The 25,060-nt window shown below is 48.2% G+C and overlaps 1 protein-coding gene across 1 annotated transcript in view; it reads left to right on the top strand.

Moving 5' to 3' along the window:
• Positions 1 to 2,133: 2,133 nt before the first annotated feature.
• LOC311118264 (1-phosphatidylinositol 4,5-bisphosphate phosphodiesterase delta-1-like) overlaps positions 2,134 to 25,060 on the top strand; it is a 102,829-nt gene continuing 79,902 nt past the window's right edge. Inside the window, exons 1-2 of the mRNA XM_084193097.1 lie at positions 2,134 to 2,562; positions 11,275 to 11,430. Of these exons, the coding sequence (XP_084049223.1) occupies positions 2,532 to 2,562; positions 11,275 to 11,430 (187 nt within the window). The 5' untranslated portion in view covers positions 2,134 to 2,531. The remainder of the gene's footprint in view (positions 2,563 to 11,274; positions 11,431 to 25,060) is intronic.

The following is a 25,060-nucleotide window of genomic DNA, read 5'->3' as shown; positions in this document are numbered from 1 at the left end:
AAACATTATGTACAGAATAAATTACAAATAACGCGAAAAAACACACATAATAGCACAATTGGTTAGAGGGCCGTAAAACGGCAGCCATCTCCTCCGGCGCCATCTCCCCCGGCGCCATTTACCCTGAAATAAAATCTGTTTCACTGTTAATTTCTGTGTCATCAACCTAATAAAGCATTATGACCATGAACTGACAAAGGACACCTGGGACTTGATTTCTCCCTGGCGTTATTGTGGAGACAAATTTATTGTGAAGACACACAACACAATTGAGTCTTCAGTTCCAAATTACACCAGTAGAGGTCATTTGTTACATAAATGATAGCAAAATTATGATTTTGGTGACATTCACAACATTTATAAGGCATAATTATTTTTGCAATACCAATGCGAGCGTGTTGACAATTCATTATTGGCTTTATTACGAATTAACATTGCATTTATTTGTAGTGCTTCCATTTCACTTGCCACTCAAGGATTGGTCCAGCAGAGAGGCAAACCTAGGTAGCTACTGGCTTCAGGTAAAGTCAGAGACGGTGGGTAATGAAGGGTCCTTGCTATCCGGGGTCCTTGGGATGTCCCTATGCCATTGAAGTTGACATTTAAAATTGTTAAAGTAAGGGTTGAGATTAGGGTAAGATAAGGGTTATGGTTAGGGTTTAGAGTAAGGATGTCCCAAGGATCCCGGATAGCACTAGCTATTTATGGTTATGTAGCTAGTGTATGGTGTGATTCATGGAATGGCAGCTAGCAAGCTCACTACATATTGGAATCAAAATAACATCTTGTACATTGTGCTAATTGTTATAAATCCTGCATGCTACACTAGCCCTGAGCCATGCATAAGCACAGCCATCCGCACAAGCTGTTCACAACTAGCTAGCTAACAGGCTCGTGGCTAATGCAGCAATCGCTATGCTAATGCATAAACAGCTAACTCGCCATTCCATCCTGTTGCTAAAGTTACCCAATGCTAGCCAGCCCTGACAGAAGCACAAAACAATCGATAATATATTAAGTGATCATTACTTATTTATTGACGTTTACAGTGTCACTTTCAATCAGGCACTGATGCTATCTATCTAAGAAAACACAGATGACCTGTAAGCACAGATGACTTGTAAGCAGAACTGAAGCAGCAGTGCAAGCTAAGAGCATCTGGCGCGAGTAATATTGATCAGCGAGAATTCTCAAGCTGTGAGATTGTTCACTCTGTGATGTCACAATCACAGCCAATCGCAAGTGTCAAAATTCTCTCAACAATCATCTATTTCACGCTGTGAGCTTTTTCACATGACACAGGCCCGCAACAAGCAGGCTGGTTGTTAGTTATTCTCATGTTTTGACCCAGCCATTAATTCTCATCATTCTATTCATGTTGCTATGCTAAACACATCATTAGCATGTAGCTAGCTAGCAGAGATTCAGTGACGATGAGAGACTAGAACTTCAGTAAATAATGATGTAATAAATATTCAATAGGCCTACATAGGCTGCACTGCGCTGGTTGGTGAGTGTTTAAGGTTGACATGGTGAATTATTAGTTTCATATTCATTATTGGGCTAGCCTACTGGAACAATTGCATTTGTATTAATGATACTTTTTTGCACTGGCTGCAGAGGCAGACAGGTAGGTTTATACAACCCCCAACTGTTGCAAACCAAATAGTAGCATGGAAAATAGTGTGTAGCCGATTTTTTCAGAGGGAGATGAAGTTTAAGAATTTCTTGTGTGGGCTGCTGGACAGTGGAATTATGACATTAACACTCAAGGTATTTTGTGTGAGTTGCAACTCCCGCATATCAACCAATCAGCATCCAGGAAACAAACAGCCCATTTCATAATTAAGAAATAAGGCCTGAGGGGGTGTGGTATATTGGCCATATGTTTTGTTGTACCCGTGGTATATGGTCTGATATACCACGGCTTTCAGCCAATCAGCATTCAGTGCTCGAACCACCCAGTTTATTATAGGCTATGTTGGAGCGGTTGAATGTTAGGCTATCCTGTAAACTACATTAACTATTATTCATGATGATAACCTTTCCTCGAAAAACCCAACCAATCATCACTGTCCCTTGTCTCCATGGCATAACTGTGATTTATTTAACCTTGTGTCTTGTTCCATAGCCAGGGAACACACAGACATACAGACACACTGACACACAGCAGTAGAAATATGTATGGGAAAACAAATCAGAATTTCCCCTGCGTCAGGAATTCCGTGTAGAGGAGTAGCCGGCTGCAACAAGAGGACCCGTCAGACCGGTGTAGCGGTGCGGAGGGTGTGGACTGGTTGGGCAGAAGGGCAGGACGCATACTTCGTCCTGGTTATGCTGTAGGCTACTGGCTGCGCTGCGCACTGTTTGTCTGGATCTCATCGGCAGCCTAAAGTGCCCAACGCTTTCTATCACCGCTTTGCTATTCACATTTATCCATAGAGACCCTTGGATTTGTACATGCGCGTCATTTCTGACCCGTGGAGGGATTTTACGCACCGGCAACTTGGGGCTGATCTTATCGAATCCGAATGGAATCAAACAGCAAAGCAGGAAAACATGGTAGGTTGAGCTGCAGATATATGGAATATTGTGTGATGTCTGTTCATATTTAGAGAACCTCCTTTTTTATGCTCTACAAGGTAACATCCGTTTGATTCCATTCCTCAATGGGCTTTGTGACCAGGTATGCTTGAGTGCAATGTGATTTGTTTGACTGTCTGAGATTGTTGTCATGCGTCTTATGTAGGGCTGACTGTCTGAGATTGTTGTCATGCGTCTTGTGTAGGGCTGACTGTCTGAGATTGTTGTCCTGCGTCTTGTATGTCTTGTATAGGGCTGACTGTCTTGTATAGGGCCGACTGTCTTGTATAGAGCTGACTGTCTTGTACAGGGCTGACTGTCTTGTACAGGGTGGACTGTCTTGTATAGGGCTGACTGTCTTGTATAGGGCTGATTGTCTTGTATAGGGCTGACTGTCTTGTATAGGGCTGACTGTCTTGTACAGGGTTGACTGTCTTGTATAGGGCTGACTGTCTTGTACAGGGCTGACTGTCTTGTATAGGGCTGACTGTCTTGTATAGGGCCGACTGTCTTGTATAGGGCCGACTCTCTTGTACAGGGCCGACTGTCTTGTACAGAGCTGACTGTCTTGTATAGGGCTGACTGTCTTGTATAGGGCTGACTGTCTTGTATAGAGCTGACTGTCTTGTATAGGGCTGACTGTCTTGTACAGGGCTGACTGTCTTGTACAGGGCTGACTGTCTTGTATAGGGCTGACTGTCTTGTATAGGGCTGACTGTCTTGTATAGAGCTGACTGTCTTGTATAGGGCAGATGTTAAACCAAGGACAAAGAAAGGGTCATTATTGTTCTAGGAAGAATAAGCAGAATAACTGCTTTTTCCTGTAGAATTAACAATGTGGTTTATTCGGATCCATCGCAGGTGCCAACTCCTTCCTTCTGTGAATGATAAGTGATAAAGGGTAGCTAATGCACCTTAGGCATTGTGGTATGCTGGATAGGCTACAACTTGCTGTATCTGCCTGTAATAAACAGTGGCCACTGTCAGTGATATACCCCTTGATTTTGTCTTATCTTTTCCTAACCAAAAAAAGTAAATACATTTTACTCCAATTTACACTTAAATGAACAAGGAAGGACAGAGCAGTATTTAACAGTTAGGCTACTTAACATGTTAACTATGTCCAACTGACTCACCACCAGGGTTGGGTAGGTTACTTTCTAAATGTAATCCATTACAGTTATTGGTTACCTGTCTTACCTGTCCAACGTTTTTATTAGTAACGTAACTTTTGGATTACCCAAACTCAGAAACGTAATCAGATTACTTCAATTCCTTTCCCTTTAAGAGGCATTAGAAGAAAACAAAAATGTATATTGCCAGTTGAATGACATATATTGTCTGCTTGTTTTGACAATTGCAAAACTACATTTAAGAAAAGTACATCACATCTAAAGATGACTTTTCAACATTGCCTGCTCCGGAGAGTTTTCACTACGTAATGTTGTAGGGCTTCCTTCATGCCCCTTCAGCTATGTGAGTGAGTGAGTGCTAGCTATCTACCGACCGGAACATTAAGGTTGTTTTTACACTTTGTCCCTTTCAGAAAAGTTTTGTCAACTCAGTGCAGTTCGCTTAATTTAATTAATAACTTAATGTTTAGTGCAGTGTGAACTCAGACCCCGCACCAAGCGAACCGAACTGAGAACATCCCGATAGGTGGTCTGAGTTCAGTTAGTTTGAAATCCACGGTCCGGTGAACTTTTTTAGGGAAACGTGAGCACAAAGCTTCCCAGGTTGGCCTGTCATTAATCCTGCACCACACACTAGACTACTGCCATGCCATTATCCCTCACATTGGTGCCACAAAAGAGACAAGATGGTAATGTGCAAGTTCGTGGAAAAAATGTGTGCTGTTTTTGGATATTGATTAGCGATTGTCAAGGATGCACAGAAATGCCAAAATATGTGTGGAGTTTTGTATGTGATCTATAGGCTAAGAGAGCTTCATAAACTGTTTATTTGATTGTGGGGTTTGAATAGTGCGAGAAGACAACAACATATTTGGTGACAATCACAACATATGGTACAAAATCAAAGTCATTGCAATTCGAGAACCTTGGGACGTCCCAACTCTGACGTTACCTCATTAAAGTTGACATTTTAAATGGTTAAGGTAAGGGTTAAGGTTGGTTTAAGGTTAGGTAAGAGGTATGGTTAGGGTTAAGATTAGGGTAAGGGTAGAGGTTAAGGTTAGAGTCAGGATTTAGGGTTGGGACGTCCCAAGGATTCCGGATAGCACTACCTACAAAAATCAATGCTAGCTCTTAAAGGGGCAGTAGCCTACATTGGGTGTACAATTTTCAATTACAGCATTATTTAATCTGCACTATTCTTCTGCTATTTATTCTGTTACTAATAATATTTACATGTTAATAATTATAATCATTATAATTATGTCTAATCTTTTAATATAAACCAATCTATTAGCTTCCAAAATGTAAGTAGGTATTTTCTTCTTCTTCTTCTTAAGTAGGTACATTTATATCTAGCTGTCCGATAACACGATCTGATGGAATGGCTTGTCCTGCACTTTGTAAAAACCCAGAGTGCTTTGAGTGAATATTGGAAAAATACTTGGTTCCTTTCTAAACATAGCAATGTGAATGCAAGAGGTCTCATAGGTGAAGTGAACTGGCAAAAGAGTTGTGTCCTCATTCAAAGCCAAGGGCAGTGTGAATACAAAGAGAACTGAGTTATTTTGCTTTTTTTACCCAAGAGTTCACTTTAAAGAGGACTGAGATGCAACTTTTTTTTTGAAAGAGGACTATATGTGGAAACACCCTAGCCAAGACCAACAACACAAACAACCTGACTATACAGCTACAAATAGTGAGTGGGGTTACAAATAGACTATACTAAACGACTTAAATGTCTTACTTCTGATGAAATGTATGTTTATCCTACTTGGCCATTATTTCCCTCCTTCTCTCACACACCGAATAGCCTGAAGCCACAGACCTCTTCCCGCAGGCTCTATTTCCTTACATGGGAGCATTGGGAACCGTAGGCTCTATTTCCTTACATGGGAGCATTGGGAACCGTAGGCTCTATTTCCTTACATGGGAGCATTGGGAACCGCAGGCTCTATTTCCTTACATGGGAGCATTGGGAACCGCAGGCTCTATTTCCTTACATGGGAGCATTGGGAACCGTAGGCTCTATTTCCTTACATGGGAGCATTGGGAACCGCAGGCTCTATTTCCTTACATGGGAGCATTGGGAACCGCAGGCTCTATTTCCTTACATGGGAGCATTGGGAACCGCAGGCTCTATTTCCTTACATGGGAGCATTGGGAACCGCAGGCTCTATTTCCTTACATGGGAGCATTGGGAACCGCAGGCTCTATTTCCTTACATGGGAGCATTGTGAACCGCAGGCTCTATTTCCTTACATGGGAGCATTGGGAACCGCAGGCTCTATTTCCTTACATGGGAGCATTGGGAACCGCAGGCTCTATTTCCTTACATGGGAGCATTGGGAACCGCAGGCTCTATTTCCTTACATGGGAGCATTGGGAACCGCAGGCTCTATTTCCTTACATGGGAGCATTGTGAATCGGAGGTTGGGATTCTATTTCCTTACATGGGAGCATTGTGAATCGGAGGTTGGGATTTTTGACCTGGTTACATGTACAGTGCATGCGGAAAGTATTTAGACCCCTTTACTTTTTCCACATTTTGCCTTATTCTAAAATGGATGAAATAGTTTTTTCCCCTCATCAATCTACACACAATACCCCATAATGACAAAGCAAAAACAGGTTTTTATAAATGTTTGCAAATGTATAAAAAATAATAATATGGAAATATCACTTTTACATAAGTATTCAGACCCTTTACTCAGTACTTTGTTAAAGCACCTTTGGCAATGATTACAGCCTAGGGTCTTCTTGGGTATGACGCTACAAGCTTGGCACACCTGTATTTGGGGAGTTTCTCCCATTCTTCTCTGCAGATCCTCTCAAGCTCTGTCAGGTTGGATGGGGAGCGTCACTGCACAGCTATTTTCAGGTCTGTCCAGAGATGTTCGATTGGGTTCAAGTCCGGGCTCTGGCTGGGCCACTCAAGGACATTCAGAGACTTGTCCTGATGCCACTCCTGCGTTGTCTTGGCTGTGTTTTACTTGTTGTTACAGTGTAATTACCCTGTAATAAAGACCCCTTAAAATGAAGCGTTACCATTATTTTTTTGCAGTGGAGGGAACACGCCCTGTCCTTGCAAAACTGCGAATGTCATGACTTTTGAGCGTAATTTTGCTAATTTCTAAAGGAAAACAGTGGTAGTAACGAGATATAATAGAGAAGAGAAGTGAGAGGTCTGATGTCAGAGGAGGTGTTCCAAGAGAACAGGAGAATGGCTCTCAGGTTTCCTAAATACGAGGTGCTACCTGTCTGCCTGCTTTTAAGGCAAAGTTAAAGGCAATCTGTTATATTATTTCAAAGACTTGGCATGGCGGTTGGGATAGCATGGCGGTTGGGATAGCATGGCGGTTGGGATAGCATGACAGTTGATAGCATGACGGTTGGGATAGCATGACGGTTGGGATAGCATGACAGTTGATAGCATGACGGTTGGGATAGCATGACAGTTGATAGCATGGCGGTTGGGATAGCATGGCGGTTGGGATAGCATGGCGGTTGGGATAGCATGACAGTTGGGATAGCATGACAGTTGATAGCATGACGGTTGGGATAGCATGACAGTTGGGATAGCATGACGGTTGGGATAGCATGACAGTTGGGATAGCATGACAGTTGATAGCATGACGGTTGGGATAGCATGGCGGTTGGGATAGCATGACGGTTGGGATAGCATGGCGGTTGGGATAGCATGACAGTTGGGATAGCATGACAGTTGGGATAGCATGACGGTTGGGATAGCATGACAGTTGGGATAGCATGACAGTTGATAGCATGACGGTTGGGACAGCATGGCGGTTGGGATAGCATGACAGTTGATAGCATGACGGTTGGGATAGCATGGCGGTTGGGATAGCATGACAGTTGGGATAGCATGACAGTTGGGATAGCATGACAGTTGGGATAGCATGACAGTTGATAGCATGACGGTTGGGATAGCATGACAGTTGGGATAGCATGACAGTTGATAGCATGACGGTTGGGATAGCATGACAGTTGGGATAGCATGACAGTTGGGATAGCATGACAGTTGGGATAGCATGACGGTTGGGATAGCATGACAGTTGGGATAGCATGACAGTTGATAGCATGACGGTTGGGATAGCATGGCGGTTGGGATAGCATGACAGTTGGGATAGCATGACAGTTGATAGCATGACGGTTGGGATAGCATGGCAGTTGGGATAGCATGACAGTTGGGATAGCATGACAGTTGGGATAGCATGACAGTTGGGATAGCATGACAGTTGATAGCATGACGGTTGGGATAGCATGGCGGTTGGGATAGCATGACAGTTGGGATAGCATGACAGTTGGGATAGCATGACGGTTGGGATAGCATGACAGTTGATAGCATGACAGTTGGGATAGCATGACAGTTGGGATAGCATGACAGTTGGGATAGCATGACAGTTGATAGCATGACGGTTGGGATAGCATGACGGTTGGGATAGCATGACAGTTGATAGCATGACGGTTGGGATAGCATGACAGTTGGGATAGCATGACAGTTGGGATAGCATGACAGTTGGGATAGCATGACGGTTGGGATAGCATGACAGTTGGGATAGCATGACAGTTGATAGCATGACGGTTGGGATAGCATGGCGGTTGGGATAGCATGACAGTTGGGATAGCATGACAGTTGATAGCATGACGGTTGGGATAGCATGGCGGTTGGGATAGCATGACAGTTGGGATAGCATGACAGTTGGGATAGCATGACAGTTGGGATAGCATGACAGTTGATAGCATGACGGTTGGGATAGCATGGCGGTTGGGATAGCATGACAGTTGGGATAGCATGACAGTTGGGATAGCATGACGGTTGGGATAGCATGACAGTTGATAGCATGACAGTTGGGATAGCATGGCGGTTGGGATAGCATGACAGTTGGGATAGCATGACGGTTGGGATAGCATGACAGTTGGGATAGCATGACAGTTGGGATAGCATGACGGTTGGGATAGCATGACAGTTGATAGCATGACGGTTGGGATAGCATGGCGGTTGGGATAGCATGACAGTTGGGATAGCATGACAGTTGGGATAGCATGACGGTTGGGATAGCATGACAGTTGATAGCATGACAGTTGGGATAGCATGGCGGTTGGGATAGCATGACAGTTGGGATAGCATGACAGTTGGGATAGCATGACGGTTGGGATAGCATGACAGTTGATAGCATGACAGTTGGGATAGCATGGCAGTTGATAGCATGACGGTTGGGATAGCATGGCGGTTGGGATAGCATGACAGTTGGGATAGCATGACAGTTGGGATAGCATGACGGTTGGGATAGCATGACAGTTGATAGCATGACAGTTGGGATAGCATGACGGTTGGGATAGCATGGCAGTTGGGATAGCATGGCGGTTGGGATAGCATGACAGTTGGGATAGCATGACAGTTGGGATAGCATGACAGTTGGGATAGCATGACGGTTGGGATAGCATGACAGTTGGGATAGCATGACAGTTGGGATAGCATGACGGTTGGGATTTCAAATATAACATATATTTTGATTTGTTTAACACTTTTTGGGTTACGACATGATTCCATATGTGTTATTTCATAGTTTTGATGACTTCACTATTATTCTACAATGTAGAAAATAGTAAAAATAAAGAAAAACCCTTGAATGAGTAGGTGTGTCCAAACTTTTGACTGGTAGTGTATATAAAGTGTAATATTGGGATGCAAATTTAAAATTGTATAGATTTCTGACAGGTGTCTTCTGTTTCTTAAGCCCATAACCATGTGTGTGAGGTGTATACTTTTGTTTCAAAGTAGATTTGTTTAAGACTACCAAGAATCACTCTGTGTGACCGAGATTTAGCCCTGCAGTAAAATGTTTTAATGACATTAACAGCTCTGGAGGCTAAGGAGTATACTGTATGCAATGCACATCTGAAGCATATCCAGACTTTTTCCAGTGGGTGGACTGGTGTGTCTAAAACAGGGTGTGTCATGTGTCACACACAATCAGAAAAGGTTCTATTGTGACTGTTATGAAACAGCTTGTCTTGTACACAGTGGAGGGTGGGGTGGAGGATGACAGTGTTATTTCATAGTTTGATGTCTTCACTATTATTCTACAGTAGTAAAAAATAAAAATAAACCTTGTCCAAACTTTTGACTGGTAGTGTACATAGAGTAGATAAACAAACAGTAGGCATTTATTTCCATTTGAGTAATTTAGCAGATGCTCTTATCCAGAGCCACTTACAGTAGTGAGGGTTAGGGTCATAACCTTTTCATACTGGTCCCCTGTGGGAATCAAACCCACAACTCTGGCGTTGCAAGCACCATGCTATACAAACAGAGCCACATAGGACCACAGGAAGTCCCATTGAGACTATATGTCTTTATTTACACAGGAAGTCCCATTGAGACTATATGTCTTTATTTACACAGGAAGTCCCATTGAGGCTATATGTCTTTATTTACACAGGAAGTCCCATTGAGACTATATGTCTTTATTTACACAGGAAGTCCCATTGAGACTATATGTCTTTATTTACACAGGAAGTCCCATTGAGACTATATGTCTTTATTTACACAGGAAGTCCCATTGAGACCATGTGTCTTTATTTACACAGGAAGTCCCATTGAGACCATGTGTCTTTATTTACACAGGAAAAAGCCCTGCTCTTTAGGTTAGCGCCAACCTCAGTGTTAATCCAGGGCTTCTGATTGGGGAAGCAGCGAACCCTCACCGTGGGTATAACGTTGCCGAAGCATTTTCTAATGAAGCCGGTGACGGAGGTGGTTAGCTCATCGTTGTTATCTGCGGAGTCTTGAAACATTCCAATCAGCACTAGCAAAGCAGTCCTGTAGCATACCCTCTGATTCTGGAGACCATCTCTCAACGGAGCGAATCGGGGGTACTTCCTGTTTCAGCTTCTGCTTGTTAACAGGAAGCAAGAGTACGGAGTCATGATCTGATTCGCCAAATGGCGGACGAGGGAGGGCCTTGTATGCTTGCTTGTGGGTAGAATAGCAGTGGTCTAGGACTTTATCACCCCTAGTATCGTTGGAGACGTGTTGAATGAAGTTGGGCATCAGGTGTCTTAGTGACGCCACATTAAAATGGCCGGCAGCCAGAAAGGCAACCTCTGGGTGTAGGGTTTCCTGCTTGTTTACAGCCTTGTACAGTTCGTTAAACACCAGCTTGTTCGTTAAGCACCAACATTCAACGTGGTAGGCATGTTGTGTAAATCAAATGATACAAACCCCCAAAAAATCAATTTTAATTCCAGGTTGTAAGGCAACAAATAGGAAAAATGCCAAGGGGGGTGAATACTTTCGCAAGCCACTGTAAATGTTTTTTGTTTTTGTTTTTTTGAAAGCTATCTAATACTTTTGCCAGGTAGAAATGTATTTGTACGTGCATATCACGATCTGACATAATGGTAGCCTACTTTTTGGTTCTAGGTCCATTTTCAAGCATTTTGAATGAAGAGCCGTTTGGGAGCCAAATGATGCGGCTCTTTTACGTGAGGGTTAATGTCTGTCTGACCTCTAACCTCTGCGTGACCCCACTAGGTTTAGAGGGCGATGTGGACCTCCAGTTCCTGCTGGAGGGTGGAGAGCTGATGAAAATAAAGTCCTCTTGGAAAAATAACCGATTCTACAAGCTGCAGGATGACTGCGAGACCATCTGGCACGAGTCACACAGGATCTTCAAGAGAAAGCAGACCTGTGAGTACTACACTGTTACTGTACCATTCATCTACATCAACATCTACAACTTAATTAAAGATAGCCCATTGATGGGCCTCAAACACCTCCATTCTGTTATGAAACAACATTCCCTCCAGCAGGTCAGTGGATGTTAATCAGTCACTTAGAGTTAACAGCTGGTCTGTCCTACTGGTGTTACCCTGGTCTGTCCTACTGGTGTTACCCTGGTCTGTCCTACTGGTGTTACCCTGGTCTGTCCTACTGGTGTTACCCTGGTCTGTCCTACTGGTGTTACCCTGGTCTGTCCTACTGGTGTTACCCTGGTCTGTCCTACTGGTGTTACCCAGGTCTGTCCTACTGGTGTTACCCTGGTCTGTCCTACTGGTGTTACCCTGGTCTGTCCTACTGGTGTTACCCAGGTCTGTCCTACTGGTGTTACCCTGGTCTGTCCTACTGGTGTTACCCTGGTCTGTCCTACTGGTGTTACCCTGGTCTGTCCTACTGGTGTTACCCTGGTCTGTCCTACTGGTGTTACCCTGGTCTGTCCTACTGGTGTTACCCTGGTCTGTCCTACTGGTGTTACCCAGGTCTGTCCTACTGGTGTTACCCAGGTCTGTCCTACTGGTGTTACCCTGGTCTGTCCTACTGGTGTTACCCAGGTCTGTCCTACTGGTGTTACCCTGGTCTGTCCTACTGGTGTTACCCTGGTCTGTCCTACTGGTGTTACCCTGGTCTGTCCTACTGGTGTTACCCTGGTCTGTCCTACTGGTGTTACCCTGGTCTGTCCTACTGGTGTTACCCTGGTCTGTCCTACTGGTGTTACCCTGGTCTGTCCTACTGGTGTTACCCTGGTCTGTCCTACTGGTGTTACCCAGGTCTGTCCTACTGGTGGTACCCAGGTCTGTCCTACTGGTGTTACCCTGGTCTGTCCTACTGGTGTTATCCTGGTCTGTCCTACTGGTGTTACCCTGGTCTGTCCTACTGGTGTTACCCTGGTCTGTCCTACTGGTGTTACCCTGGTCTGTCCTACTGGTGTTACCCTGGTCTGTCCTACTGGTGTTACCCTGGTCTGTCCTACTGGTGTTACCCTGGTCTGTCCTACTGGTGTTACCCTGGTCTGTCCTACTGGTGTTACCCTGGTCTGTCTACTGGTGTTATCCTGGTCTGTCCTACTGGTGTTACCCTGGTCTGTCCTACTGGTGTTACCCTGGTCTGTCCTACTGGTGTTACCCTGGTCTGTCCTACTGGTGTTACCCAGGTCTGTCCTACTGGTGTTACCCTGGTCTGTCCTACTGGTGTTATCCTGGTCTGTCCTACTGGTGTTACCCTGGTCTGTGTACTGAGTCGCCCCTGGAAAGTCTCTTAACAAAGCTCCTTGCTTTACAACACACACTAGTTACTAGCTAGTTACCACTAACAGAGAGTGTTCTAGATAGTTACCTTGTTTAGCTAGTTACCACTAACAGAGAGTGTTCTAGATAGTTACCTTGTTTAGCTAGTTACCACTAACAGAGAGTGTTCTAGATAGTTAACTTGTTTAGCTAGTTACCACTAACAGAGAGTGTTCTAGATAGTTAACTTGTTTAGCTAGTTACCACTAACAGAGAGTGTTCTAGATAGTTAACTTGTTTAGCTAGTTACCACTAACAGAGAGTGTTCTAGATAGTTACCTTGTTTAGCTAGTTACCACTAACAGAGAGTGTTCTAGATAGTTACCTTGTTTAGCTAGTTACCACTAACAGAGAGTGTTCTAGATAGTTAACTTGTTTAGCTAGTTACCACTAACAGAGAGTGTTCTAGATAGTTACCTTGTTTAGCTAGTTACCACTAACAGAGAGTGTTCTAGATAGTTAACTTGTTTAGCTAGTTACCACTAACAGAGAGTGTTCTAGATAGTTAACTTGTTTAGCTAGTTACCACTAACAGAGAGTGTTCTAGATAGTTAACTTGTTTAGCTAGTTACCACTAACAGAGAGTGTTCTAGATAGTTAACTTGTTTAGCTAGTTACCACTAACAGAGAGTGTTCTAGATAGTTAACTTGTTTAGCTAGTTACCACTAACAGAGAGTGTTCTAGATAGTTAACTTGTTTAGCTAGTTACCACTAACATAGAGTGTTCTAGATAGTTAACTTGTTTAGCTAGTTACCACTAACAGAGAGTGTTCTAGATAGTTACCTCGTTTAGCTAGTTACCACTAACAGAGAGTGTTCTAGATAGTTAACTTGTTTAGCTAGTTACCACTAACAGAGAGTGTTCTAGATAGTTACCTTGTTTAGCTAGTTATCACTAACAGAGAGTGTTCTAGATAGTTAACTTGTTTAGCTAGTTACCACTAACAGAGAGTGTTCTAGATAGTTAACTTGTTTAGCTAGTTACCACTAACAGATAGTGTTCTAGATAGTTAACTTGTTTAGCTAGTTGGCCGAAGACAAGGAGGAAATAACAAGTGGTGAATCCTGACCGTTCCCACACTACTTCCCTCTCCACAGTCCAGGCCGGTGTGTGCGTGTGTGTGTGTGTGTTTTTATGTGTGCGTGTGTGTGTGTGTTTTTATGTGTGCGTGTGTGTGTGTGTTTTTATGTGTGCGTGTGTGTGTGTGTGTTTTTATGTGTGCGTGTGTGTGTGTGCTGGTGTGTCTTCCCAGTCCACCCTTGGCTTCCTCTGAGATATCTTCAGGCAGAAGACTGTTCATGTTTATCTGCTCAAGTCCAGGACCCAGCCGGCCCATCCATCCCCTCCACCCAACCCAGAGAAGGCTGCTCCTGCTGAGCCTGATAACCTCTGGCCTCTCCCTGAGCAAACACTGGAGCCTGGACCAGACCAGTGGCCACACCCACCCAGACTGTGCAGAGGCTCAGAGGGGAGTGGTCATGTGAATGACCTGGCAAGGCTATTGTTTCCTGTGGGTAGGCATGCTATAGGAGGTCTGGAGCTGGGTTAGAGAAGGGCTGGGGTTAGAGCAGGGCTGGGATGGGGTTAGAGCAGGGCTGGGATGGGGTTAGAGCAGGGCTGGGATGGGGTTAGAGCAGGGCTGGGATGGGGTTAGAGCAGGGCTGGAATGGGGTTAGAGCAGGGCTGGTATGGGGTTAGAGCAGGGCTGGGATGGGGTTAGAGCAGGGCTGGTATGGGGTTAGAGCAGGGCTGGGGTTAGAGCAGGGCTGGGGTTAGAGCAGGGCTGGGGTTGGGTTAGAGCAGGGCTGGGGTGGGGTTAGAGCAGGGCTGGTATGGGGTTAGAGCAGGGCTAAGATGGGGTTAGAGCAGGGCTGGAATGGGGTTAGAGCAGGGCTGGAATGGGGTTAGAGCAGGGCTGGGGTGGGGTTAGAGCAGGGCTGGGGTTAGAGCAGGGCTGGGGTGGGGTTGGAGCAGGGCTAAGATGGGGTTAGAGCAGGGCTGGTATGGGGTTAGAGCAGGGCTGGAATGGGGTTAGAGCAGGGCTGGGGTTAGAGCAGGGCTGGGGTTGGGTTAGAGCAGGGCTAAGATGGGGTTAGAGCAGGGCTAAGATGGGGTTAGAGCAGGGCTGGTATGGGGTTAGAGCAGGGCTGGGGTGGGGTTAGAGCAGGGCTGGTATGGGGTTAGAGCAGGGCTGGAATGGGGTTAGAGCAGGGCTGGGGTTAGAGCAGGGCTGGGGTTGGGTTAGAGCAGGGCTAAGATGGGGTTAGAGCAGGGCTGGAATGGGGTTAGAGCAGGGCTGGGGTGGGGTTAGAGCAGGGCTGGGGTGGGGTTAGAGCAGGGCTGGTATGGGGTTAGAGCAGGGCTGGGGTGGGGTTAGAGCAGGGCTGGGGTGGGGTTAGAGCAGGGCTGGAATGGGGTTAGAGCAGGGCTGGTATGGGGTTAGAGCAGGGCTGGTATGGGTTAGCAGGGGTTAGAGCAGGGCTGGGATGGGGTTAGAGCAGGGCTGGAATGGGGTTAGAGCAGGGCTAAGATGGGGTTAGAGCAGGGCTGGAATGGGGTTAGAGCAGGGCTGGTATGGGGTTAGAGCAGGGCTGGGGTGGGGTTAGAGCAGGGCTGGAATGGGGTTAGAGCAGGGCTGGTATGGGGTTAGAGCAGGGCTGGTATGGGTTAGCAGGGGTTAGAGCAGGGCTGGGATGGGGTTAGAGCAGGGCTGGAATGGGGTTAGAGCAGGGCTAAGATGGGGTTAGAGCAGGGCTGGAATGGGGTTAGAGCAGGGCTGGTATGGGGTTAGAGCAGGGCTGGTATGGGGTTAGAGCAGGGCTAAGATGGGGTTAGAGCAGGGCTGGTATGGGGTTAGAGCAGGGCTAAGATGGGGTTAGAGCAGGGCTAAGATGGGGTTAGAGCAGGGCTGGGATGGGGTTAGAGCAGGGCTGGTATGGGGTTAGAGCAGGGCTGGAATGGGGTTAGAGCAGGGCTGGAATGGGGTTAGAGCAGGGCTGGAATGGGGTTAGAGCAGGGCTGGAATGGGGTTAGAGCAGGGCTAAGATGGGGTTAGAGCAGGGCTGGAATGGGGTTAGAGCAGGGCTGGAATGGGGTTAGAGCAGGGCTAAGATGGGGTTAGAGCAGGGCTGGGGTGGGGTTAGAGCAGGGCTAAGATGGGGTTAGAGCAGGGCTGGGGTGGGGTTAGAGCAGGGCTGGGGTGGGGTTAGAGCAGGGCTGGTATGGGGTTAGAGCAGGGCTGGGGTGGGGTTAGAGCAGGGCTGGTATGGGGTTAGAGCAGGGCTGGTATGGGGTTAGAGCAGGGCTGGGGTGGGGTTAGAGCAGGGCTAAGATGGGGTTAGAGCAGGGCCGGTATGGGGTTAGAGCAGGGCTGGGGTGGGGTTAGAGCAGGGCTGGTATGGGGTTAGAGCAGGGCTAAGATGGGGTTAGAGCAGGGCTGGTATGGGGTTAGAGCAGGGCTGGTATGGGGTTAGAGCAGGGCTGGGGTTAGAGCAGGGCTAAGATGGGGTTAGAGCAGGGCTGGAATGGGGTTAGAGCAGGGCTGGAATGGGGTTAGAGCAGGGCTAAGATGGGGTTAGAGCAGGGCTGGAATGGGGTTAGAGCAGGGCTGGTATGGGGTTAGAGCAGGGCTGGTATGGGTTAGCAGGGGTTAGAGCAGGGCTGGGGTGGGGTTAGAGCAGGGCTGGTATGGGGTTAGAGCAGGGCTTGTATGGGGTTAGCAGGGGTTAGAGCAGGGCTGGGGTTGGGTTAGAGCAGGGCTGGAATGGGGTTAGAGCAGGGCTGGGGTTGGGTTAGAGCAGGGCTGGAATGGGGTTAGAGCAGGGCTGGAATGGGGTTAGAGCAGGGCTGGGGTGGGGTTAGAGCAGGGCTAAGATGGGGTTAGAGCAGGGCTGAGGTTGGGTTAGAGCAGGGCTGGGGTTGGGTTAGAGCAGGGCTGGGATGGGGTTAGAGCAGGGCTGGGATGGGGTTAGAGCAGGGCTGGGGTTGGGTTAGAGCAGGGCTGGGATGGGGTTAGAGCAGGGCTGGCTTGGGGTTAGAGCAGGGCTGGGGTTGGGTTAGAGCAGGGCTGGGATGGGGTTAGAGCAGGGCTGGGGTTTGGTTAGAGCAGGGCTGGGATGGGGTTAGCAGGGGTTAGAGGGGGGCTGGGGTTGGGTTAGAGCAGGGCTGGTATGGGGTTAGAGCAGGGCTGGAATGGGGTTAGAGCAGGGCTGGGGTGGGGTTAGAGCAGGGCTAAGATTGGGTTAGAGCAGGGCTGGTATGGGGTTAGAGCAGGGCTGGTATGGGGTTAGAGCAGGGCTGGTATGGGGTTAGAGCAGGGCTGGTATGGGGCTAGAGCAGGGCTGGGGTTGGGTTAGAGCAGGGCTGGTGTTGGGTTAGAGCAGGGCTGGGGTTGGGTTAGAGCAGGGCTGGAATGGGGTTAGAGCAGGGCTGGTATGGGGTTAGAGCAGGGCTGGGGTGGGGTTAGAGCAGGGCTGGAATGGGGTTAGAGCAGGGCTGGGGTTGGGTTAGAGCAGGGCCGGTATGGGGTTAGAGCAGGGCTGGAATGGGGTTAGAGCAGGGCTGGTATGGGGTTAGAGCAGGGCTGGGGTATGGTTAGAGCAGGGCTGGGGTTGGGTTAGAGCAGGGCTGGTATGGGGTTAGAGCAGGGCTGGGGTATGGTTAGAGCAGGGCTGGGGTTGGGTTAGAGCAGGGCTGGTATGGGGTTAGAGCAGGGCTGGGGTTGGGTTAGAGCAGGGCTGGGGTTGGGTTAGAGCAGGGCTGGTATGGGGTTAGAGCAGGGCTGGGGTGGGGTTAGAGCAGGGCTGGTATGGGGTTAGAGCAGGGCTGGTATGGGGTTAGAGCAGGGCTGGGGTTGGGTTAGAGCAGTCAATACTTTGTAGAGCCACCTTTTGCAGCAATTACAGCTGCAAGTCTCTTGGGGTATGTCTCTATAAGCTTGGCACATCTAGCCACTGGGATTTCTGCCCATTCTTCAAGGCAAAACTGCTCCAGCATTGATCTCGGGGTGATGAGAGGTGCCAGACATAGCGTTTTCCTTGATGGCCAAAAAGCTATATTTTAGTCTCATCTGACCAGAGTACCTTCTTCCATATGTTTGGGGAGTCTCCCACATGCCTTTTGGCGAACACCAAACGTGTTTGCTTATTTTTTTCTTTAAGCAATGGCTTTTTTCTGGCCACTCTTCCGTAAAGCCCAGCTCTGTGGAGGGTATGGCTTAAAGTGGTCCTATGGACAGATACTCCAACCTCTGCTGGGTTATCTCTGGTGTCTTTGTTGCCTCTCTGATTAATGCCCTCCTTGCCTGGTCCTTGAGTTTTGGTGGGCAGGTTTGTTGTGGTGCCATATTCTTTCCATTTTTCAAATAATGGATTTAATGGTGCTCCGTGGGTGGTGGTGCCCCTTGCTTAGTGGTGTTGCAGACTCTGTGGCCTTTCAGAACAGGTGTATATATACTGAGATCATGTGACACTTAGATTGCACACAGGTGGACTTAATTTAACTAATTATGTGACTTCTGAAGGTAATTGGTTGCACCAGATCTTATCTTGGAGCTTCATAGCAAAGGGGGTGAATAAATATGCACGCACCACTTTTCCGTTATTTATTTTTTTGAATTTTTGGAATCAAGTTATTTTTTTCATTTCACTTCACCAATTTGGACTATTTTGTGTCCATTACATGAAATCCAAATCCAAATCAATTTAAAATACAGGTTGTAATGCAACAAAATAGAAAAAACGCCAAGGGGGATGAATACTTTTTTAAGGCACTGTATATATATAGCAATCAAAGAAATAATATCAATATCTCAAATGAATAATGTGCAACCATTCAAACATTAGAGTAAAAAAAACGTATTTCACTTAACAGTCTAAAGTGGCGTCCTCTCCTTCCAAAAACATATCTTCAGCTGTTGAGTCTAAACTATATTCAGTAAGTCTTCATCTACTGGTTCTGTGACACTTGCCCAATTGATTTCTGCTATAATCTCATCCAAATCTGTGTACCTGGACTTTAATTGAGCTTTTCCAGTATTAGTAGCCATATTGTACAAAAATTTGCAGAAAACTTTGTTTACTAAATCGAGCTGTTCGTAATGCGATGCTCCACTTGTCACGGTTTACTAAGCCAGAACCCAGAAGCAGACCAGGACAAGGTGAGTTGAAACGAAGGTGAGTATTTATTTAACAGATTCAAAAAACGATGTAGAATAATCCAGGGGACAGAGCGGACGGCGGAGATGAGTTGGTGGAGGTTGGTGGAGGTGCAATGGCTCGGCAGCCGCCGACAACCAGGCAGGGGTTGGGTGAAGGTTCCGGGAGATTGACTGCAGATAGAAACAAAACGGAGGTAAGTACACGGCAAGCCAACAAGGTGCAAAACAACAAAACTAACACTAGAAACTCCAAGGCTGATACACTGACAAACATACTGTTCATGGCTAACGATCCGGCAGGGAATGGATGTCAGGTCAGGGCTTAAGAAGGGTGATGATCAGGACCAGGTGTGCAGACCGCTGATGAGATGCAGGTGCGGTTAATCGGGAGATCTCCCGCCTAGCAACGTCGCCCTGCAACCAGGCCGGGAGCGTTCACGAACCCTCAGGAAACTGGAGATTCCGAGCAGAAAAAAATGGCAACACAGGCAGGAACCGACTCAGGATGCAGGGTTCATGACAGTACCCCCCCCTCTGACGAACGCCACCGGGCGGACTACCCGGAGCGCCAGGATGGAGGCGGTAGAAGTCACGAAGGAGGTCAGCATCCAGGATCTGGCGCCGAGGAATCCAACTCCTCTCTTCAGGACCATACCCCTCCCAGTCCACGAGATACTGGAAACCCCGGCCCCGCCGTCTGGAATCCATAATGCGGCGCACCGTGTAGGCAGGACCACCTCTGATCATCCGAGGGGGAGGAGGAGGAGGCGGAGGGGGTAACAGAGGACTGAGGAGAACAGGCTTGAGGCAGGAGACATGAAAGGTGGGATGGACTCTGAGCGTTCTAGGTAACTTGAGTCGAACCGCCACAGGATTGATCACCTTCTCCACCACAAACGGACCAATGAACTTCGGTGACAGTTTCTTAGACTCAGTCCGCAGAGGAAGATCCCGTGTGGCCAACCAGACCCTATCTCCGATGGTATAGGTGGGGGCGGGAATCCGGCGACGATTCGCCTGGAGCTGATACCGGTCAGAAACTCTAAGGAGGGCCTTTCTGGCCCGATGCCAGGTCCGGTGGCAACGACGAATGTGGGCCTGAACAGAGGGCACTGAGAGATCCTTCTCCTGAGAAGGAAACAAGGGAGGTTGGTAGCCATACAGGCACTGGAAGGGAGACATCCCAGTGGCAGATGTAGGGAGAGTATTGTGGGCATACTCAACCCAAGGCAACTGAGAGACCCAGGAGGTGGGGTTGGAGGAGACAAGGCAGTGCAGCGTGGATTCCATCTTCTGGTTGGCTCTCTCCGCCTGACCATTAGATTGGGGGTGAAAACCAGATGTGAGACTGACTGTAGCTCCAATGGCCAAACAGAAAGACTTCCAGACAGCCGAGGTAAACTGAGGGCCACGGTCGGAAACTATGTCACTGGGCAACCCGTGGACCCTGAAAACCTCCCTAACCAGGATCTCGGACGTCTCAGAGGCCGAGGGAAGCTTGGAAATGGGCACAAAGTGGGCGAACTTGCTGAATCTGTTCACGATAGTCAGAATGACCGTGTTCCCCTCAGAAGAGGGCAACCCAGTGACAAAGTCCAGGGCCAGATGCGACCATGGTCGCCGGGGAATAGGGAGGGGGTGAAGTAGTCCAGAGCTGGGCCGGTTGGCACTCTTATTCTGCGCACACACTGGACAGGCAGCAACAAACCTCCGAGTATCTTCTCCCATGGCCGGCCACCAAAATCGTCTGCGAAGTAACGCCATCGTCCGGGCCACGCCAGGGTGACAAGCCATCTTGCTGGCGTGGGACCATTGGAGGACAGCAGAACGAACCGACTCAGGCACAAACAAACGACCGGGTGGACCGTTACCGGGACCGGGCTGCGTCCGAAGGGCCGCCATAACCTCCTCCTCAATCCTCCACATAACTGCTCCCACGACACAGTTCCGGGGAAGAATCGTCTCGGTCTTGGCCCCACTCTCCTCCGTCTTGGAGAACATCCGGGACAAGGCGTCTGCCTTGCCGTTCTTAGACCCAGGTCAGAACGTCAGGGAAAAATTAAAGCGTCCGAAAAACAAAGCCCACCTGGCCTGACGGGAGTTGAGACGTCTAGCCGATTGCACGTAAGCAAGATTCTTGTGGTCGGTCCAGACAATAAACGGTTGCTCCGCCCCCTCCAACCAGTGGCGCCACTCCTCCAAGGCAAGCTTCACCGCGAGAAGCTCCCGGTTACCCACATCGTAGTTCCTCTCCGCAGACGAAAGACGACGAGAGTAGTAGGCGCAGGGATGGAGTTTCCCGTCAGTGGAGCATCGCTGGGACAGGATGGCGCCAACCCCCACATCAGACGCATCCACTTCCACGACGAACTGACGGGCCGTGTCAGGTTGAGAGAGAATCGGTGCGTTGGTGAATCGCCTCTTCAAATCCAGGAACGCTCGGTCCGCCTCAGGGTTCCAACTGAAGGTCCTGGTACTGGAAGTCAGGGCAGTTAAAGGAGCGGCCACACGGCTGTAATCCCGGATGAATCTGCGATAGAAATTCGCAAACCCCAGAAACCTCTGGAGCTGCAATCTCGTACCGGGCTGGGCCCATTCCAGAACCGCCCTAACCTTCTCCTGGTCCATCCTGATCTCTCCCCTGGAGATGATGTACCCGAGGAAGGATGTAGTGTGGGCGTGAAATTCGCACTTCTCGGCCTTCACGAACAGGCGATTCTCCAACAATCGCTGCAGAACCTGCCTGACATGCTGGACGTGGCTGGAAGGTTCCTTCGAGAAGATAAGAATGTCATCCAGGTAAACAAACACAAAGAGACCGATCATATCTCTCAGGACGTCATTCACCATACTCTGGAACACTGCTGGACCATTGGTCAGTCCAAACGGCATCACCTGATACTCGAAGTGACCCATCGGTGTATTGAAACCCGTCAACCACTCGTCCCCCTCTCTGATCCGGACCAGGTGATACGCATTGCGTAGGTCTAGCTTGGTGAACACAGTAGCACCCTGTAAGGAGTCGAAGGCAGAGCTCATCAAGGGCAGGGGATACTTGTTCTTGACCGTGATATCATTCAACCCCCGATAATCAATACACGGTCGAAGAGAGCCATCCTTCTTACCCACAAAGAAGAATCCTGCCCCCAGGGGTGATGATGAGGGACGAATGAGACCAGCCGCTAGGGACTCCTTGATGTAGGTCTCCAAAGCCTCACGTTCAGGTCGGGAGATGCTGTATAACCGTCCCTTGGGATAGACAGCTCCAGGGAACAGGTTTATGGCACAGTCATATGGTCGGTGGGGAGGGAGTGACAGAGCCCTCCCCCAAATCGTGACTGAACACTTCCCCCAAATCGTGATATGTCTCGGGAACCAGGGACAAATCTGGGGGTCTAGCCTCAATCACCTGACTGGGAACAGAATGGGAACAGGCAGTCTTGAGGCAGTTAGCATGACACTCAAGGCTCCAACTAGTTACCTTGCCAGTCACCCAATCGAACGTGGGATTGTGTTCTTTCAGCCAGGGGTATCCAAGGACCAGAGGAACATGGGAAGAAGGCAGAATGAAGAATGAGATCACCTCAGAATGATTCCCTGACAACAGCATCTTAACCGGTTCAGTCCTCATCGTGATACGTGCCAGACTACTGCCGTTCAGAGTGGTAGCTTCAATGGCTTCCGGTAATCGCTCCTTGGAAAGCCCCAGCTGTTCCACCACTTCGGCATCAATAAAGCTTCCATCGGCACCTGAATCGACGAAAGCGTTAATCGCTAGACTCTGATTCCTGTTCATGAGGGTAGCTGGGAAACGGGGTCTGACAGAGGTATTGAGAGGTTGAAACTGGCTCGCTAAAAGTCCTCCCAACTTTAGCGAGCCGAGCAGTTTGACGACCGCCGGGAACAAGTGGACGGGCCCCATTGCTTCTCCCTCCTTCTCTCTCGAACTCGGTTATCCACCCGAATAGACAAGGCTACCAAGCTGTCCAGGTCACTAGGCTCCGGATAGGAGATCAACTCATCCTTGAGCTGCTCCGACAGCCCCTGGTAAAAGGCCGCTTGCAGAGACTCCTCATTCCACCCACTCTCCACAGCCAAAGTCCTGAACTCGATCACGAAGTCGGCAACGCTGCGAGTTCCTTGGCAAAGCGAAAACAGGCGCCTAGCTGCGTCCATACCTCGGACGGGATGGTCAAATAGCTTCCTCATCTCGGCCGTGAACTCCTGGTATGAGGCCATGCAGGTGTCCTGTTGTTCCCAAACGGCTGAAGCCCACTCCAGAGCTCGACCACGCAGCAACTCAATGACAAAGGCTATCCTAGCCTTGTCTGTGGCATAAGAGTGGGGATGTAGATCGAACACTAATCCACACTGCATAAGGAAAGAACGGCATCTTCCCAACTCCCCCTCATATTTATCAGGCGTCGGAACCTTGGGCTCACGGAAGGGCACAGCTCCAGAAGCGGCAGGCGAGATGGGTGAAACCGGTCGTGGATTCTCCACCGGCAAACTGAGCTGAGCCTGGATCTTCGTCAGACTGGTAGAAAAGTTCCGAACGGACAAAGCTATCTCCTGTAGTGCCGTGCTATGTTGTCCCAACATCCTCTCCTGATGGGTAATGGCATGGCGAACAGAGTCCAGGTCCGCTGGGTTCATTTCTGGCCGGATCGTTCTGTCACGGTTTACTAAGCCAGAACCCAGAAGCAGACCAGGACAAGGTGAGTTGAAACGAAGGTGAGTATTTATTTAACAGATTCAAAAAACGATGTAGAATAATCCAGGGGACAGAGCGGACGGCGGAGATGAGTTGGTGGAGGTGCAGTGGTAGATCCAAGAATGGCTCAGCAGCCGCCGACAACCAGGCAGGGGTTGGGTGAAGGTTCCGGGAGATTGACTGCAGATAGAAACAAAACGGAGGTAAGTACACAGCAAGCCAACAAGGTGCAAAACAACAAAACTAACGCTAGAAACTCCAAGGCTGATACACTGACAAACATACTGTTCATGGCTAACGATCCGGCAGGGAATGGATGTCAGGTCAGGGCTTAAGAAGGGTGATGATCAGGACCAGGTGTGCAGACCGCTGATGAGATGCAGGTGCGGTTAATCGGGAGATCTCCCGCCTAGCAACGTCGCCCGGCAACCAGGCCGGGAGCGTTCACGAACCCTCAGGAAACTGGAGATTCCGAGCAGAAAAAAATGGCAACACAGGCAGGAACCGACTCAGGATGCAGGGTTCATGACACCACTTCCTTGTTTAGGTTTCCAATGGACACTAAACCGCGTTGCGCACGTGCTGAACACACAGGCTTTTCCTCAGACAAAGGACCACCTCATACTCCTGTAAAGCCCAGCTCATTGGCTATCTAGCTAGCTATGTTTCAAAACGATAGGTGGTCATTGGACCAAGATACAGTCAATCAAGTGAACACCGCCTGTGTGATGAGGTGATGTTGAAGGAGTCAATCACAGAATAACAGCAACCACAGAGTTACTCAGTAACTTGTCAAAACAGGCGGGAAAATATCCCGGCGATACAAAATACAAGGAGCTCCACCGAGCTTCACTACTCTCCACAAATAAACAATCACACACAAAGACAAGGGGGCAGAGCAAACACTTATACGGGTACTGATGAGGGGATATGAACCAGGTGTGTGTAATAAACAAGACAAAACAAATGGAATGATGAGATGAGGAGCGGCAGTGGCTAGAAGGCCGGTGACGACGAACGCCGAAGCCTACCCGAACAAGGAGAGGAGGCAGCTTCGGAGGAAGTCGTGACAGCCTGCCTCATTGGTGCGTAATCATGTCAGTTCTTGGTGGGCTCAAATAGCTTTTGTGTAGCCTGCAGAATGATGAAAAAAAAATTGGTTGCCTTGAGTATCTGAGGATCGCAGAAAAACCTAACTTGACTGGGTGAAACAAGGTGTAGCGTTTATATTATATCAATGTTTTGTAGCAAGTTGAACAAGTCGGAATTCAGGTGAAACTCTGTATACAACATGGCTCGTGTTAGAATATAAAAATAGATTTTATCAAACAAAACAACTCTACATTTTATCTCTGGGACCCTCAGGATGACAAATCAGAGCAAG

This window comes from Coregonus lavaretus, assembly GCF_964263955.1.
Source record: "Coregonus lavaretus genome assembly, contig: HAP1_SCAFFOLD_322, whole genome shotgun sequence".
Classification (NCBI taxonomy): domain Eukaryota; kingdom Metazoa; phylum Chordata; class Actinopteri; order Salmoniformes; family Salmonidae; genus Coregonus; species Coregonus lavaretus.
Note: the sequence above shows the minus strand (reverse complement) of the source record. Positions and strands in the feature narration are given on the sequence as shown.